This window comes from Bos taurus, chromosome 7 (assembly GCF_002263795.3).
Source record: "Bos taurus isolate L1 Dominette 01449 registration number 42190680 breed Hereford chromosome 7, ARS-UCD2.0, whole genome shotgun sequence".
Taxonomy (NCBI): Eukaryota; Metazoa; Chordata; class Mammalia; order Artiodactyla; family Bovidae; genus Bos; species Bos taurus.
In genome coordinates this window covers 45,205,322-45,223,971 of record NC_037334.1, presented here as the reverse complement: position 1 = coordinate 45,223,971, position 18,650 = coordinate 45,205,322, and the positions used below count along the sequence as shown (strand labels likewise).

Here is an 18,650-nt window from a genome sequence, read left to right as displayed (position 1 = left end):
ACTAATATGATAAACATATCTGGGCCAAAAGCCAGCATTTTACTTGATTGGGAAACACTTCAGGTTTTCTTCTTAAAATCAGAAAGAAGACCAGGATGTTCACTATGTTCAAAATTCTTAACATTAGAGAAAGAATTAGCTGTAAGAATAAGACTAGAGTAAGCAACAATAGAAACTGGAAGAAAGAAAGAAAATCATTGCTATTTGCATATTGTATAAATCAACAAATCGAGATGCCAAAAGAATCATTTGAAACCTATTACAAACAATAAGAAATTCAGTCAAGTGGTTGGTTATATCAATATGTAAACCTCAATTGCTGTCAAATATACAAATAAGAAACAGTTATAAGATATAATGAAAGACAAATTCCACTTATGATAACGAAAGGTATGTAATAAAGACATTTTCAGAATATATACAGGAAAATTATACTCTTGAAAGAAATAAAAATAGACTTGAACAAATTATTAAAAATACCATGTTAAATAAGGAGATATGTTATACAGAGATCAACGTACCCTAAGGTAATTTATACATTTTATGCAATTACAGTAAAATTCCCATAAGGTTTTTTTCTCGAGCTATAACGGTTGATTTCCTGTTCCACAAATACTAGTTCCTTCCAGGAGGGAGGTGCCAGCCCCTAGAGCAGAGTCTGAGCAGCAGTGTAGAAGCTGGGTTTCCTTAGTGCCTGATGTGCTTGTGGCAGCAGCTCTGTTCCAGTTATTGTTCTCCAGGCTCCCTCTTTTGACCCTTGAGCTTATGAAGAACCAGCATTTGGGAAGCCTGTTTGGATAATTGTGCCTGCTGGTATGCTGCTGGCCTGTGACATGGTCTTCCATTGGTCTCCACTTGGCCTTTTGACTCATTACAGAGATGGCAGTCAGAAAGTGTAATTTAGGCAAGACAGGACAATCTTTTCAGTGCCTCCTCAAGTTTCCTTCCTAATATTGGCTCCCCCTTCCTCGCCCCGTAAGAATGCTAAACGAGAATGCTAAGGTATGAAAGACATGCTAATGCTAAGCATGGATTTTCACCTTAATCTCAATATTAGGCTCTTTATCGTAACTGGGTCATTTATAACAGATTGTAGATGCTTTTTACTAGTCATGAAACCACAATAGATTTCAGCCTTTCCCTGCATTACTTCTCACTGGGCCTTTTCCTGCTGCCTGACCATGCCTTGTACTTTTTGGCCTTTTCTTAAGCTATTCTCTCTTCCTGGTACACCCTCCCTCCCATATTTCTATCTGAAAGCCTGCCCATTCTTCTGTGCTATTTGCAAAGGTTATTTAAAAAACCTTTTTTTTTTTCCCTTACATTTTTCATTTGATTGTGAACATATTGGTATTCATCAAGGCAAAATCTCCTCTTTATTTCTCAGTAATTTGTGTTTGTTCTGTACCCTTCTGTTCAACTGTAAATACCTTCAATTCAAGGCCTCTGTCTTTAACCTATGTAATTTCTGAAACACTTTGCTTATTGCTCTGCACACTGCAGGAAGATGAGATTGAAATAAGAAGAGCCAAGGCTTACTCTAGTCCAGTGGCATGGAGTGGCTATCCAAATTGTCCATAGTTTCCCACGCTTTGGAAACTATTGAGGAGCATAGTCAATCAGCAGATCATGCCAGTGGCCTGCACAGGAACAATAATGGTCTTTCCCATGGCACCACAAATCACAGCCTGCTGTTGCTCACGTCATTCTGGCTCCTGTCTACTTATGTTTTCCCTACAAACACTTGCAGTCTAGGTCAAGGGTGGGAATTCAACTTAAAACAGGGTATTTCCTAACAATTGGAACCAGCCCAGTTTCCATATAAGGAAGACCATGAGAGTTGGGTCTGCTCATTAAAAACTGCATGATTAACAGTATGTTTGCTTAAGCCAGCAAAGCAGCAAGTGGTTTACATTTACAGATGTGTATGTATATGTTGAGAGTTTAGGAGCCCCAACACTGCCAAATGTCTTATATTTATGAGATTGTTTACCCTTCTGTGAATGAATGTCTAACAAGAGGTGAGGTATTTGCAAGTATTTCTACATATGAGTTATTCTTCAAAAACACCAAATCTTTCTTGTCTTGCAGGAATCCAGAAGCCTTGATGTCAGAAGAAGAGAAGGTAGGGAAGATGCACTCATACTCACTTCATTCTCATTGTGGGCATATGGATGTAGTTTGTTACAGTTAAGATTAACTTCAGACTGTGGGCAGCCTGTTCTTTGAAATTTCATGTGACCTGTTCTGGGTGCTGACTGCTTGGCACTTGCCTCAGGGACTGCAGGAGCGAAAGCCGAAGTTTGCTTGTGACTGTGTCCTCTACCTTCAGGTATCAGAGATGGGGTCTAGGGAACTGGCTCATTCATGATAATGTTTGCAGTCTCTCAAAAGAAGCCTCATTTCTGAGTGAAGTTTGAAATAATTATTTAACCTGGTGAAAACTACATCAACAATAAAAAATTGTTTATGGTTTGAGGTATTTCAATAACTGGGAAAAGGTGCCACTGTGAAAAATATTTCTGATTAGATTTTTATGACTTTAGCTAAGCTGAAATAGATATAAGTAATTAATTTTCCTTTTGAAAACAATTCCACCATGTTTTATTTTCCCTGCCAGAGTTCCTCTAGTGCATTTGTTTTCTGATTACTGAGGTAAATATATATGGATGGTAATTTCTGAAATATTTTAGTGGAAATTGAAGTTACTCTTACTTGCTTTCAGTGGTACCTGGTCTCTAATAAGAGACTGTCTTTTGTATGATTTATGGAAATCACCACCAGTCATCCCTGTATTTCAGGGATGGGAGGATGAAGTTAGGAACCAAAGTGAGTTCTCGGTCTGGGGTCTGGCCTTTGGTTTTAGCTATAACCACACCTCCTTCTTGGTGGTATTGTCTCCAAAAAGAGCACCAATCATTAGAAGTGAGAAAATACCATACTGATTTTCAAATCTAAAAACCTTGCCTCTTGGTTAGTTCTTATTTTATGCAACACAATGAAAAACACAGAAGGGTCATGTTACTGAAGTGTGCCCCTAGACTTAAACTTTCCATACTGTCTATACTCATGGGTTCATAGAACCAGTTGTTTGCCGCTGTCTGCGGTACTGGAATCCTGGATACAAAGGATCTGGTTAACCTAGCTCTAGGATAAACTTTCTGGCTTTCACTCTCATTCGCCATTGTCTCTGGTTTTGGGCTCAGCGTCCTCTGAACTGCATCCATAGCGTAAACCACATCATTTGGACGTCAAAACCGAATGGTACTGGATGAAGGTGGGTGGGGCAGGGAAGGCCTGTTTTTGATTCAAAGTTGTGTTCACAATGTTATGACCATGTAACCTGGAGAAAAATAGCCTTTAGGAGACAAGTTGGCGTGAACTTTGGTTTAGAATACTATTCATTCCACTACTCCTGAGTGCGTGTGACTGTTTGGTGCACAGCACTATTTGCATTATGGAATCACATATGAGCTTAACTGTTCTGGACTCTTACTGTTCTTGTGTTAGAAATGTCTTTAAATGGTAAGGCTAGGATATGAGAAAACCATGTGTATTTTTGCTCAGAGGCATAAAAGACCTTATTGTACCTGAGACTCCAAATTCCTAGAAGACTACATGTCTCAGGGTGAGCAAAGGCATGGTTAGGCTGTGCTCTATTTTCCCATAACTTTCTTCTTTCTTGAAGCAGCATCTTTCATAACTGGCTTACTGGGAACATATGCCTTGGGTTTGTACTGGTAAATTTGTCTTGATATAACAGAAACATTTTTCTTCCTTCTGTGAGCTGATGTTTCTTGCTTGCTTCTGTCAAAGTTGAGTGTTTGAAAATTCCTGAGATAGCCCAGTGCCTTAATGTCAGTGCTTATAACCTGGCAGGAAGGAAGGAAGAGTGGGACCTTGTAGGTCAGTTCTGAGTGTATTTTAAGTCTGAGATTCAATGGCTTGGGTAGTAGGGTTGTTAATCTTGCCCAGAACAGTGTATGTATATGGGTATAAAAATAGTAGAAGCACTGTGAATATTTCAATAAACATTCCTGCAAACACAAATAAGACATTATTGTCTAGCAATGAACACTTAGCTTTGACTTGATCTGGCACTGAAAGAGGAGCAGATAATTAACCCTCTGAATTTTTCTGCCTAGTTTACCAGGCCCAGGAGATCCTGGAAAGGTCTAGAGGGGTAGCCTCTGGACCACAAAACCTAAGATAATTTTCTATTTTTGTTTTTATGTAACATCTGACTCAGGATATCAGCTCCAACTCATGGCTACACATGGATGACCAATTGCAACTTTACACTCGTAACTTTTGGAAGCTCTTGATTAAGTCTGTGGAGTGAGAGGTGAGGGAGCTGATATTAGCAGTGGGAACGGAGTCCAGGCTAGGTCAGGTGTGTTGGAGATCATTACGGTGGCGCGAATGCACCGCGTGCCTCAGATGGGCTCTGTGGCTTAGTTGCCCCATGGTCCTCCCATCCAGTGCTGTCATGGTTCTCAGGCTGTAGCCCGGCTTTCTTGCCTCATGCGTTGTCCCTGCAGCCTGCCAGCTCTTTGTCCCTCATCTTGTGAAATCCCACCTCTCTCCTATCCCTTCCAACTCTCTTTCTGAAGAGTTTTTCTTACCCTGCTTTACCTGGGAGTTAGGGGCTCCTGGTAAGTCATTCATTTCCTGAGAGCTGAGACCCTCCCCTCTTTCACTCCTAAATTCCTCAAGGCCTTAGCCCGGGGCCTATAGTGGCTCAACAATCATTTCAAACAATTAAGTGCAAATTTAAAAATTGCCTTGTATATGTATTTTTCACTCTGATCCTGTCCCAGTGATATACAAGAGAGGCACTGAATCATTTGGTTCTACAGAGGCACTTATAGGAAGTGTTCTGTGGATATCCAGACATTCCCAGCTGATGCATTGATGAAAGTGCTCCACGTTCAAATAGGTTTGGTATTATAGGTTGGATTGTGTCTCCCAAGAAGATATTTTGAAGTTCTAACCCAGAATATGTGAATGTGACCTTACTTGAAAATATAGTCCTGGCAAATGTGTAATTACAATGAGGTCATATTGGAATAGGATGGACCATGATCCAATAAGTGAGATCATTTTGAGGAGAGAGATTTAGACATAGACACAGGGAGAATGGCATGTTCTAAAGGAGGCACAGAGTAGACTGAGTACATAAGCCAAGCAACATGAAGGGCTGTTGACAATCAGCAGAAGCAAGGAAGGAGCGACAGAATCCTCCTCTAGAGCCTTCAAAGGGAGGGTGGTCATGCCAACACGTTGATTTCTGACTTCTAGCCTCCAGAACTGGGAGAAAACAGATTTCTCTCGTTAAGTCACTTACTTTATAGAACTTTGCTACAGCAGCCGTAGGAAAATAAAACACTTGGTAAATGCTGGACTCAATATCAAGCTGGTTGTTATTTTTATTGCAGAATCTCTTAGGTTGTTAAGATGTTAAATAGGACTTTGAAAAGGGAGTGTAATATGCAGCCTTTCCCAAACTTAGTTCCCCATGGCATCTTGATTTGGTTTTAATCATCTCTGGCTGGGCTTCCACACAGTGCCCTTTGCAAGCCCTGCTCTAAAGAGTCCACAAAGAGGGACTGCTTTGACAGAGCCCAGGACATGCCCCAGCATGTGCCTGTCTTCCAGAGGTGGTGTGTGGAGAGAGTGGTGAGATAATGTTAATTGTATCTTAGATATTCTGAAGTTTTCTGAGAGTTTCATGTTCTTTATCTCCCTTAATTCTCTGTAACCCATGATATAAGCAGAGCAGATGGCACCTTACATTAGACTCCTTCCTTCTCATGCTTGTTTTAGTAGAAATAAAGAGCCCTTTGGGCCAAGGTCTCTCTGGACCAATGTCTCTCTGAGACATTGAACCTCTCTCTAATGGTCAGGTGATGATTTGATCTCGCTTCATCACCCAAGGATTTCTAAGCATACATGATCACTGCCAAGCCCAGAGAGCTGAGAGGGCCTCTTGGAAGAAAACTTTCTAGGGGAGCTTTGTTTCCAATTTAGATTTATGGGAAGGACTCTCAGGGGAGCCTGGAGGGCGATAGAGAATATTGTGGCAGGACAGCAACCTTGGGAGGATGTCTCTTGGTACCCCAGTTGGTACCTCCTTCCACCTTCAGGGCAGTCTTACATCATCCTCTTGCCCTGGGTCCCCCTTTGCCAGCAGCACAGGGAAGGCAGATGGCTGCTTCTTCATTGCCTCTCTAATGCAGGCATTTTTACACCTCCCTCTAGTCACCTACAATTTAATTTCAACTTTTTTTCTGAAGCTTCCACAAAAGATGCCAACCTCACCTCACCGAGACACTCCCATGTCCACTCTGAGGGCTGATGCTGATGATAACTGCTGGGATCCATCTACCCAAACCGGTGCTTTTCTCTAACTGATCCCATCACACTGAATTACAGTCATGAGAGAACACTCGAGTGAGCTGAGCAAGCGGCCCGGATAATTCAGCCCTTGTCAGCCATCTCTTAGAGCATGGGGTGATCAGTAAGCTATTCCAGATGTCTGTGACTGTGCTGTGATTAGAGACTGTGGGTTTTGGGGGTGGGCACCAATGTCACACTGCATTACCCATCTTCCCTACGATGGCTCACTCACACATTGCCGTCTAGACCAGCCTGTCATGGCTTCCAGCAGGGCTGTGAGGGAGACTTGAGAGGAGGGATGCTGCTGTCTTCACAGAAGAAGAGAGGGAAGTGACAGTCACACAGGCAGGGTGGCTCTGTCTCCTTAGCAATGCAAATCTCCTATATAAACATGACCTGCCAGTCCTGAGTGTGTAACTAGAGCCTCACTTTGTGAAAACCCTTGGAATTATTCCCTTAATTGGCAGCTGCCTCTAATAGCCCCTTTTTAGTTCTTTGCATCTGGGTGAACTTCAGCTATCAAGAATTGCAGTATGTTTACCATTAATTTTGATTTTGTTTAGCAGATGTTTTCTGGGTCTCTCGGTTGCCTGCATAATCTATCTTGGTATAATGTAAAGTGGCTGACTCTCTTCGATGAAACGGATTAATAAACTCCTAACTTCTTTTGAGATAACTTCTTTAATGGCTGCAGATGTAGGGAACTTAAAAGGAAGCCATTCAGATTTGTCAGTGCCTGGGGTAGTGGGTCCTTTTCCAATCAAGAGTGCCATCTGGGGAGTGAAATGGGATTTCCTTCCCTATCCTGCCCCCACTCTATACAGCGGAGCTTGCTTGTTCTCTCTAGCAGTTTTTGGGCTCCAAAAAGTTGGGGGTGGCACCTGTCTCCTTCAGTGTCTAATTCCACAGCAGTTGACTCTTTCTGGAGAGTGCTTTCTCTTTAGCTACTGGGAAACTGATATTGTACCTATGTGCCCCAGGATGAGTGGGGAGTGGATGACACAACTGGCTGGTGTATTCTGGTTGCCTACAACAATTTGGTACCCAGTTAGGCCACGACCAATTAGCAGAATCCCACTTCTCCGCTTACTCACAGTGTGACTTGGGGCAAGTTACTCAGTCTTCTCTGAAAAAGCTTAGGACAGTAATAGTACAGACCCTTAGTCCTAACTCTGCGTTGTAGAAACCCAGCTTGCACTGGCTAATGCCTAAACACCTTGTGAATCTAAGGGAGGGTGGATCTGGCCTCAAAAACAGCTCCTATAAGACCTTACACTCCTTTTCTTTCCTCCTCCTGGCGTTTTCGCCTCTTCCACTTAGCCTTGCAGGCTGGCTCCTGGTAGCTGGTGCTCACAGACTCCTGACTGACCGCTCACCATCTGAGAGGGTGAAACTACTTTCCTCCAGAGAAAGCGGAGAAAGGTCTCCTTGAAGATTCTGATTTGCTGGCCTTGTATTATGAGTCAAGCCCTAAACCAATTACTGGCAAGGAGGGGTTGGAATACTGGGATTGGCCAGGCAAGACCATGTGTGCTTCCCTTGGGGATTCACCCTCACTCAGATGCCAGAGAGTGGGTACAGGTTTGGTCCATAGAGAGAGGATGCTGGGCAGTATGCAACTGACATCCCTCACAGCTTCCTGGACACATTATGGGGAGGGATTCAGCATGGAGAGCCCTTGGCCCAGTGTGGGCCATGGCGTCAATGCACAGTGAAGCTGGTAGTCTTCACTGTGGCTCTTTTCATACTGTATCTGTAGGTTTGGCCTCAGACATACAACAAAGAACGTCTCAGTCACCAAACCCATTCCTCTGTCTTCAAGCTGACTTACAGATGATGTTGCAAATCTTAGTCTGTTGACTTTTCCTGTGAAGGATTTTCTGAAATTTAGCCCAGAATCTTGAACTCTCTGCTCAGATTCTCTTATTCTGCAATCAGAGAAACAGCTCTCTTCTTGATGTCTTTAAGAACTTAACCACAAACACGCATAAAATTTGTATTCCCAGATTAAGGGTTTTCTAGGCACTGAGGTCAGAAACTGTCTTGAGCATCCCATGGTAAATCCTTCCTATTTCCTTTTAATTACTTCATCATAATAAAACTCAGGCAGACAATGGTCTTTCCCAAGGACCAAGCACAGCCTTAGCCAGAGGATTCTCAGGCTGTGGGTGACCCCAAGCTTCTTGAAGACAATTCTAAGTGTCTGGGCGTGGAAACACCAGCCGTCGACTAAGCCCGAGTGAACCTGAGTTGTCTCTGCTGCCTCTTACATGCTCTCCCTTAATCGAGGGTCTTCCCGGCTCTGGGTGAGTGCTTCCTCCTATCACCTGGCCAATGTCTGCTTTCTCCCTGATTTGGAAGAAGCAGGACCTTGCTGTGTATAGCTCAGGGAGCCACTCATGCTTCTGTTTGAATGTGTGTGACACCATGCCTGCCGCCTCAGCACTATGGTGCATGGCGCTGGTGGCCGAGGTCTGCTGCGCTCCAGTGGAGGCTCCCACACTGCTGTGTAGGGTGAGCCCTGGGAGAGAAGGGATCGAGGCCCTTCCTTGTGGGGTCTCCCACCTGGTACACACAGATCCCCACACACCCTAGGGCTGACCCAGCTCTCTCAGAGAAAGTAAAATTTCTCGGAAAGTAAAATTGCAGGTGTGGGGTTGCCAGGTTGTTCAGCTATGGGTACCCCATCTCCCCTTCTACACTTACTCTTCCCACCGCTGCCCTTGGGAGGGCTCCCTCTCCTTAATGACCATCCTCAGGGAGCCACTCTGCTCTTTCTGACACCTTGGGGGTCCCTCAGATAGAAAGTCCTTGAAAGGTGCTCGTGCAAATGAGGTATGTGCTTGTGGAGGGTCTTGGTGGGTCTGGGTGGGGTGAGGAGGCCCTGTGCAGTGAGCCGTGTTGGTGGTGAGAAGTCTCCTTGGGAGTTGCCATTGCAAAGTGTGTCCCTAGGCCCCTCTCTGGAATGGATGGGAAAGAGTCACATTATCTGAGAAGTCATACCCCTCAGAGGGTATGAGCCTCTGCAGCTTCATAAGCACAGTAGGGCAAGTCCTTCACGAGACGGCATCATTGTGAAGCACACTAAGCTGGCTTGTCCAAGGCCCGGAAACAGAGGTGATGGCACTCCCAGTAGACCTGCTGAGATCCCATCCTTCCCCAGGGCAGGAGGCAGTCCCTTCTCTTCTCTGAGATCCCAGCAATAGAGGCTGATATTTGTCATCTTCTCCCCTTGCCTGGCCCTTAAGCCTGAAGGGGTTTCTCTGCTTTTCAGGAACCCTTGAAATGATCTGTTGCATATAAACTCTGAGGTCCTTTTCAAACTCGTTAAGCCACTTGCCCCAGCAATATTAATGTACCATCAGTGAGCCTCTGGGGTTAATTATCTGTGACTTAAAAATCATTTGTTTCTGTCTCTTCTATTTTATTGCTACTCAGCAGTCTTTCTTGGGAACAAAGTACAGAATCTAACTGACCATTGTGATCTAATTCCTTTCTTTTCATCAGAATTAGTTCATCTGTTAAAATCTCTTACAAAAAACACCCAAAACTCCCACTGCCTTATTTTCAGAGTGTGTTGTCTCAACATCAAATCTTTCCTCTCTCAGCTTCTTCAGACACAGAGCCCACATGGGGAGTAATCTGCAAGGTGATGAGTCCCATTTGAAGGAGTGAGGCCTGGCAGTGTGCTCTGTCCTGGTCAGCCTCACTTGTGGGCGCTCACTGCTGCTGCGCCACTGGCCTGTTTCTCCCCTTGGGTGCGGCGAGGGCTTCACAGGGTGCCGTCTGGTGCAGACGCTGGCTGTGATGAACAAGCCACATGCCCCTGGAGGCCCCTGCAGATCAGGCAATGAGGGCCAGAGATCCAGGACATTACAACCCACACTGTGGTTCTCTGCACACTCTTTTTAATTATGCTTTTTTGCTGGGACTGTCAGTGGGCTTCAAGAAAATGCTTCAGGGCGTATGTGTGTGTGGAAAACTTTTTTGCAAAATGTTGAATTTTGCATGAGGTAACATTAGCTTGCTTTGTGCTCTTGGAAAGTCAGGAAACATGGGCCCCAGAAATGAATGAGCACTGACCAACCACCAGCTCTGTGGGATGTGGGCAATGACCAGTAGCCTCCGGGTCCTGGGTGCGGGCAGCGGGTGGCTGTCCCAGCTGGTGTGTGAGTACAGTCAGCATCATTGAAACGTGCATGAGGCTAGTTCACCCGGGTACCTAGGCCAGTTGTTGTCCACCCACCCACTTTCCAGAGGCCTCTGTAGGGAGTGTTCCGTCCCTGAGTGCTCCCTCACTCCTGCAGTGCTTCTGAAGCAATGTCAAGGAGCTTGGTTTGGTTATGACTACTTCTAAAAGATAAATCACTCTGGTAGAAAGGTAAGCACCAATCTTAGGGTTTTGTGAAGGCTTATTGGGTGCTAATGAAAGTTTCCTCGGATGGACTGGAATTTGCTGGATGTGCAGTGATGACAAGGTGTGGTCCCTGCCTTTACAGAGCATGTGCATCCATGAACGTGTCAGCTGGGGAGATACAAGAGTTTCCTGCAGACAGAAAGGCAAGAGCTGCCATGTATCATGGCCAGGTGCCTTGTACGGGGCAGACCCCAAAGCAGGGGAGTATTTGCTCTATGTACACCAACATGGGAGCCAAGGGGAACAGCTCCCTGAATAACGTGGTGGAAATGATGTTTCAGAGTCTTCTCTCCAAAGGACAGTTCCATTGGCAAAGGGTCTCTTTTGGGCACACTTGATTAGTGGGGACAATTTTTTTGTTGGAAATAGCAAAATGCAGTCCAAGTAGCCCAAACAAAAGGAACATCTTATTGGCTTAGTTAACTGGAAAGCTGGGTGGAGGATGGAGGCATGAGGGGTGCTGGCTTCAGGCAAACCTAATGTAGGGTACCAGGATCTGGTTTCACTCATCTCCCCTCTTGCAGTTGACTCTCCTCATGGTGAGTGCCAACCTCCCTTACACCTCCAAGTCTTTTCCTCTGGAAGTGCTACTCAGATGGGATGGGCTCAGGTCACATGCCCCATCCTGAATCAGTGCCTGAGGCCAGGGGGATGCTGCACGCTGCTGGGTTTAGCAGGCACGGGCTGCGCACCTGAGAGTGAGAGGGAGGCAGATGCCCAGATGACAATGGGGGCTCTTCCCACAAAGGGGACACGATGCAGGAAGGTGCATGTTATCAGTTACTAAATTATTTCACATCCGAATGTGTGTTACATCCTCCACCCCCGAGGGGTCCTGAGTGCCTCAAAAGCAGGCTTAGACTAAGCTGCAGGAAGCATTTACCTAGTGTTTCCAGGTAGGGCATTGCTCCCATCTTCCAAGAAGGAAGCGGGATGTGGCTTGGAACCCAGATCCCTGATGACAAATGCAGGCCTATTTGGTTTTCTTAAATCACAGCTGCCTCCAGCAAGGGGGTCTCCTGCTCCTTTGACCCCCTTCCCCTGTGACAGACATAGTGATCTGGTAAGGTACAGTAAGCATCCCCTGGCCTAAACTGTGGGTGTATTATTGTTTTTTTGGACCTCAACATATTCTGCTTTCCTTAGCTCTCCAGTGAAAGAGCATAAAGATCAAAAGCTAATATCAAATCTCCCCCCCAGCCCCACCCTTTGGTGACTTTAATATTTACCTCCATGAGGCTTCCAGGAGCTTTATTCTCCATTTTTCATGAGAGATCCTGCTTCTTTCTTGGAAAGGATATGGTGGGAGCTCTCTGCACTACTGCTTCCCAATGGGCATTTGATAGCAGGCAGGGACACAGTTGAGGTGGGGAGACCTGGTCCTTACAGAAAACCAGTGCTCTTGTTCACCAGCCACTTTTAAGTAAGCAGCTTCTTGTGCTTCCGTGGTTGCTCAGACCTGGGTTTGATCCCTGGGTTGGAAAGATCCCCTGGAAAAGGGAACAGCTACCCACTCCAGTATTCTTTCCTGGAGAATCCCATGGACAGAGGAGCCTGGCGGGCTACAGTCCATGGGGTCGCAGAATCAGACAAGACTGAGTGACTTTCACTGATTTTTTTTTACTGATAGATTAATATAGTAGTAGAGGCTTACTTCACTGCTTTAATATAAATTGCTTAGATCAGAAGAGTTCTTAATGGAAACATTTTAACATACTCATTTCTTATTTAATCCTCATAAAAGCCCTCTGACACAGGCATTGGAATTTTATTTTGTAAATAGAGAAAAACAGGAAACCCTTTGAACGCCATAGGAAATTGATCAAAGAATTAAAATGTGCTTAACTGAGGTCATCCAGGAAAGCACGTTCCTGATGGAAATTCAGCAGTGTTTGTACAGTTCTGATGGAAATGCTCCCGTTTGCCAGCGGGACTCATCACTCTGCAGCTGACGTACCCGCAGGGTTAGGGTGATGGGACCCTGCAGGCTGCCGCTGCCAGAGAGAACCAGAGACCTCCACATTTAGAAGAAATGGGCCTTAAAGGAGAAAATCACAGGTCTGGAAAAAGAGTTGTGGGAGTGAAAATACATTTCAGTCTGTTTGTTTTACTAATTTTAGCAGTTATTTGTGCTCTCTTTTTGCTGGAAGCAGCATTCCCATCCAGCTGCTTGGCTGCTTCATTTGAATTTTTATCATTTGTGTGAATCACTGCATATTTGGGCACAAAATAGGAGTCCTGTGGCTAAGAGGAGACATTTATCTGACAGGGTCAGATCTAATCTCATGCTTAGAAACTTCAGCTGAAAATAAAATGAGTTGAGGTTTTTTTTTTTTTTCCTTCCCATTTTCTTTCTTTCTTCTTTTTTTAAAGACAGCAGATCTGCAAAGCTGTGCCTCACCCCTTTATACAGAATATACATCTTATACTTGGATAGTGTTACCAGGCCATTTTTTGCTTTCAAAGGACTTTCTCATTTGTCATCTCATTCACTACATTTAAGAAAGCTGTGCATCGGGTGGAGTGAAGATACTGTCATTGGTGACTAGATGAGTGGAGAAACATGATGTTCAGAGGTGGCAAGGGACTTGTCCCTGGTCACACAGCTAGCAGAGGCGGGGCTGGAGCTGTGACGTCAGCTCTGTTCTCCTCCCCACCAGGCTTCCTCTACACAAGTGTGAGTTGACAGCAGAAGTTTTCAAATTAAAACACAATGGGAAAGCACAGAATTTTCAGTCCTGTTATGGTTCTTTTAAGAATAAATTAGTGTGAAGACGACTTTTCTCATCTGTCAGTGTAATGATTCCATACCTTGGGGATTCAGAATATTCAGAATGTGTGTGGGGGAAATGGTAAAAGTTAATCATTTTCACAGTGTCTGTCTGTGGTGAGGTTTAATTATCACTTGACATATTTCATGGTTTAAAATGATGACAGTTTTAAATAGAGCCAGGGAGAGCCAGAAAATCCATTCATTACTGTGTGCCTGGCGCTGCATTCGAGTAACCCCACAAATACAGATGCTCCCCACACAGACGATTCTACAGCCTGTTCGGATGGCTACAGATGTCCCTGGAAATGAAACCCAAATTAAGGACTCCATTCTGACCCTGCTGTCGTCTTCCAGAAGGAGCTTGGGTGAATCTAGACTCATGGATTGTTTCTTGGGTCATATTCCAGATGCCAGCCTCCCCAGTGCTCTCCCAACCCAAACCTGGGCCTTCTGCAGAATTTCTCATGAACAAGACAGTTTGTTGTGATGTGTGCTTTGAATGAATGAATGAAAGATACTTAAACTACAAGGGGCGATAAACATGTCCATGCGTCTCTTAGGGAACTGCATGTCTTCCAAAATGAAAAGGTTGAGAAGCAGCCACCGGTTGCGGTTGTTGTGTAAGAAGCTCAGCTGTTTGTCTGTGTAGGAAATAATTAAATAAGTGTTTCTTTCCCGTGGGATTTCTGGAAGAGCTGCTGCTCAGAGTGGACCTGTCTGTCCAGATTTCAAATTTCACTTTGGAGAGTCCACGGAGAGGGAGCAGATGAAGCCATCTCAGAAATGCAAATGCTGTTTGACATCTATTAGCTCCTTGCTTATCCAGCGCTGACAGCAGGATCCATCAGGACGCCGTTATCATGGATCAGAGACACTCAGAGTGCAGTGAGATTCGGGCCAGTGCCGTTTGAGCCCCGTTTCAGAGGTCTGAGACCATGCTGGGTGTGCCTCTAGCCCTCTGGTCCAGGAGCCACCTCTTCCCTCACCTCACTCTGTTTCTAAGGCCGGTCCCACAGCCGGTCTGCATGACTGCATCCCTACCACCAAACAGCTGCCTGAATGCTCTGCGTGGCGGTGGTCATGAAGTCTAACTCTCTTTCTGGTGCTGCCATTCATGGAATCATCCCATGATTCAGCCGCACATCTGGAACATTCCTTCAGGGTCAACTGTTATTTTCAAAGGTGGAGATGTGCTTGAACAGCAAGAGTGATGGACTTGAAGTCCCATGGCTAGTGAGGAGCAGAGGACGGGTGTGAGGTCCTGAACTGGTGTGCATAGACCTCTGGGCTCCCTATGGTGGTTTTCTTCCTTTTCTTCCCACCCTTGGGGCCAGGTTTTCCTGTCTCCCAAGGTGGCGCAGTGTCCAACGTATCCTAGATACTCAGCCACCGTTTCCTAGCGATGGGCATCTTGGGTGAGATTTCTAGTTAAAGTCTCTGCTTTGACTTTTGCTTAAAACGTCTCTAAATATTTTCTTTTTCTCTTGAGGGAAGGGGACCATGGGGGAGGGAATACATGGTGACAGCTCTCATTATTGAAGCCCCCACTGTAAGCTTTGCTGGGTTAACTTGTCTCCACACTCGGCAGTCCAGTGTGGCCCGCTTGTGTGACCTTCTATTTTATGGATGAAGGAACATGGGCTTTGGAAGCATTAATGATTTGGTAGGCTGGGTGCTTCAGTTACTAGGTGACCCTTACATTAACCCTCATTGTAATAGAATATTCAGAGTCCTCTGTGAAGACATGTTCCTGTGTCTTGCTCATGTGGCCTCCCTAGGGCCCTTGTTACGAGGACTCTCAGCTCTCAAGCATATCCTCAAAGCCATTTCTAAATGGTCAGCCCTTGAAAAGCTTAAGATCAGGCACCTCTATGGCTGCCCCTGATGGGAGAGGGAGCAGTGTGGAGGACTGGTGGAAACAGAAATGTCAGGCCAGATACCATGAAACTCAGAGCAGAGGTGAGGATGCTGGCCTCGGCTATTGATCTTAGATGAACCTGGGCTTCTGCCCTTTTGATATAGACAGTGTACTGCCACCAGGCTCTTTCTCCCCCAGACCCCCAGGAGCTTGGAGGGAGAGTTCTGTTCTGTGGGCCAGGGTATGGGCCAGGATATTGGATGGCAGAGACTGAAAGGCCACTGTGGTGGGAGTTCAGGGCCTGGTGGGCACCAGAGACTTGGCCTGGAGGCTGCCTTGTCCTGCACCTGGTGGGTCCTGGGGATTCTGGGACTCTGCTCCTATATTCAAGGGGCTGAAAGGACTTTTCACCCCCATGTGCCTCCCCCGTCTGCCTGTTAATACCTAAGCCCACCATTACTGCTTCAATCCCATCTTTCCTTGTAAACACCCCAAAGTCATTTTGAGTCCTGAAGAAGTCCCAAAACTTCCAACGAGCCATGTCATACCCGACCTGGGCAACTCACCAAGCCTGTGTGCCTCTTTGTCAGGAAACAAACACAAGCTTTTCCTAAGACCCCTAGGCCCTGTGTCTGTTCCGTATTTGTTCTGTGTGACAGGTCTCAAACTGGTGTTCTGTGGACCGGAATCATCTGGTGGTCATATTGTTTGATTTCCATAGTGTTGATGTGCAGGGGGGTTGTCTGTATTTCTATTTTAATATGAGTAAGTTGTCAGCATCTACTATAAATAAATAAATAAGGATATTTAGTAACAGATCCAATTAGGATGATGATCTTGGAAAGTGAAATCCTTTATTAACTCTGGGCCATGTGACTTCTTGGCAAGCATAGGCCGGAGCAAGTAGCCATGTCCCTGGAGAGTGCACACACTTGCCTATTGGCCACGGTCTGCACTGCTCCCTAGTGCCTCCTTGAAACTGACATGGAGCATCAGGAGCACTTTTGAGAAATCAATAGGAACGAGTTGAAATGCCGAAATATCCATGATCATTAAGTTACCTGAGTGGGCTGTGAAGGCACTGAGTCCTCATTTGGACTCAGATACAGGACTGGTAATAACAGCACAGGAGAACCCAATGTCAGTAAGGGCGGAGGTGGGAAAGAGAGCAGGAAGCAAGGAGGAACTTAGTGTAAAGGCTGGAGTCACCCTTATCTACTCAGCCTCTCTCCAGCATCGCTGATGAAGCTGGTGTCTACAAGTGGGTCCCTGGTTTAGACAGTTAAGTCTTGCATTAAACTATTTTATTTTATGGTATTTATTCCATGATCTGTAAACATTAACTCTGGGCTATAAGTCTGCAAGTGAGTTTCCAGCTTGGTAATTAATACTTGTGTCTCTTCATGTAAGTTAGGTCTTTAATATGGATAAGTTGCTTTAAGCATTTACAAACATTCCACATATATTGTCAAGTAATTACTTTCCAAAGATATTTCCCACTGATATTTCGTTACATCTAAATATACATTTACAGTACTCAGTAGACCAGAATAGTTCTGATTTATGTATTTTGGCTCACTGGGTTAAAAAAGATATTTAAAGTACCTTTTAATCAATGTATTTATCCCGAAGATTCTCTTGGCTCTTCCAGAATCAGTTGCATGGTGTTGGAAAAATAATAAACATGTTGTGTTCTCTGAGCTGATTTAGAATTTAATGAGAGATGACATCTCAGCCTGACAGTGAGCATGGCTAACTTTTAATCTGGGCTGTGAAGTATCCTAGAGCTTGGGGAGCATATTAACTTCTGTGTGAATTTCTTAACATGCAAAATTCGGTTGATAAACATTTACTGCCCTTGTGTGTTGAGAATTAATGCTTGCCGAGTAGCAAGTACTGTTTTAATAAAATGGTCTTAATTGTTTGCTTTGTACATTTTCTGCTTTATTATTTTTATTATTTTTCTTGCCTCTGCAGTTGGTAGTTATTGGGTTCTCATTATTTCCATAATAGGCATTTTATAAAAGCTATCTTGTGACTTGTCCTCCCTTCCATACTTGTTTTTCCCCCAAATGTCATCAGCAGAGGCAAGAAGCAGACAAACATTGCTGGCCTCTAACAGAGTTGGAGTTACAACTCATGGCCCACCCCTTGCCTTTAGGAACAATGCTTCCCAATTTGTTGGCTGCTGTGCTGTGAAAGGACTTACATGAAGCCAAGGAGATTTACTAGAAAAGCACCATAATTACCAGAGGGCAGGCTGTAGGAGGAGAGGAGCAGGATGTGCCCCTCTAGTCAGGAAGAGGCGTTAAGTGTGCAGTGACCACATCACGGGGAATATTAATTACTGCAGCGGGCAGGAAGACCATCCCTGCAGTGCAGAGCAGCCCCCAGTCGGTTCTGCCTATCAGCTGGCCCCTCTGCAGCAGTTCCAGCCACCGTTACCTGTGCACTCTCTCCTACTCTTATTTCTCATATAATCTCACATCCTTTACCATGGTGTTCTCTAACTTTTCTATGTGTTTTTTCAAACTTGCATAGCCAGACATTCTGAGTATGACCCAGCTTACTAGCTATGTTATTTTCGACAAGTTGCTTAATCTTCTGTGCCTTGATTTACTCACCTCTAAAGTGGTAGTAATAATTCGATCTCATGGCACTTGTATGGATTTAAATACATAATTTTTAAAAAAGCTTAGCATAGTGCTGGCCCATCTTGTGAGCAGACCCCATGTTTGCCAGTATGGTTAGCTGTTATTCACCCGTGCTAGTGCTTGGCTTGGCTGGGTTGTATCTTATAATTCTAAATGGACCTGTAGGAAACCAGGACATGTGCAGTGAGTACTTGCTGAAAGGAACTGGGTTAGACAGCCTTGGATTGAGTGGACCTAGTTATTTTCTTTCATCAAACCTAAGTAATCCCATGTACCCACTATTTCAGGAAGAGTGGGCAATAATAAGATGAAAAGTTTAGAACTATTTGTGCAGGCTTTTGTTTTTAGCTGTGTGGCTAGATTCCTTAGCTGACTCTTTCACTTAAAATAATTTAAATGATGGATAAAACATTTAAATAAATTTTTTAGTGATGCCAGTGAGAAGCAGGAAAGTGGAGATTTCCTAAGAGGTCACAAACAGTAAAAGTTGAAAATCAGAGCTCTGAAGCTGCCTTGAGCTTTGAGGATGTTTGCCAAATACAGGTGACT

General features: G+C 44.8%; 1 protein-coding gene across 2 annotated transcripts in view; it reads left to right on the top strand.

The window, feature by feature from the left end:
• The window catches only part of FSTL4 (follistatin like 4), a 443,863-nt gene that overhangs the window by 42,503 nt on the left and 382,710 nt on the right, over window positions 1–18,650 (top strand). For both annotated transcript variants that reach the window (XM_024995163.2, XM_002689187.6), the window contains exon 3: window positions 2,092–2,125. In XM_024995163.2, the coding sequence (XP_024850931.1) occupies window positions 2,092–2,125 (34 nt within the window). The remainder of the gene's footprint in view (window positions 1–2,091; window positions 2,126–18,650) is intronic.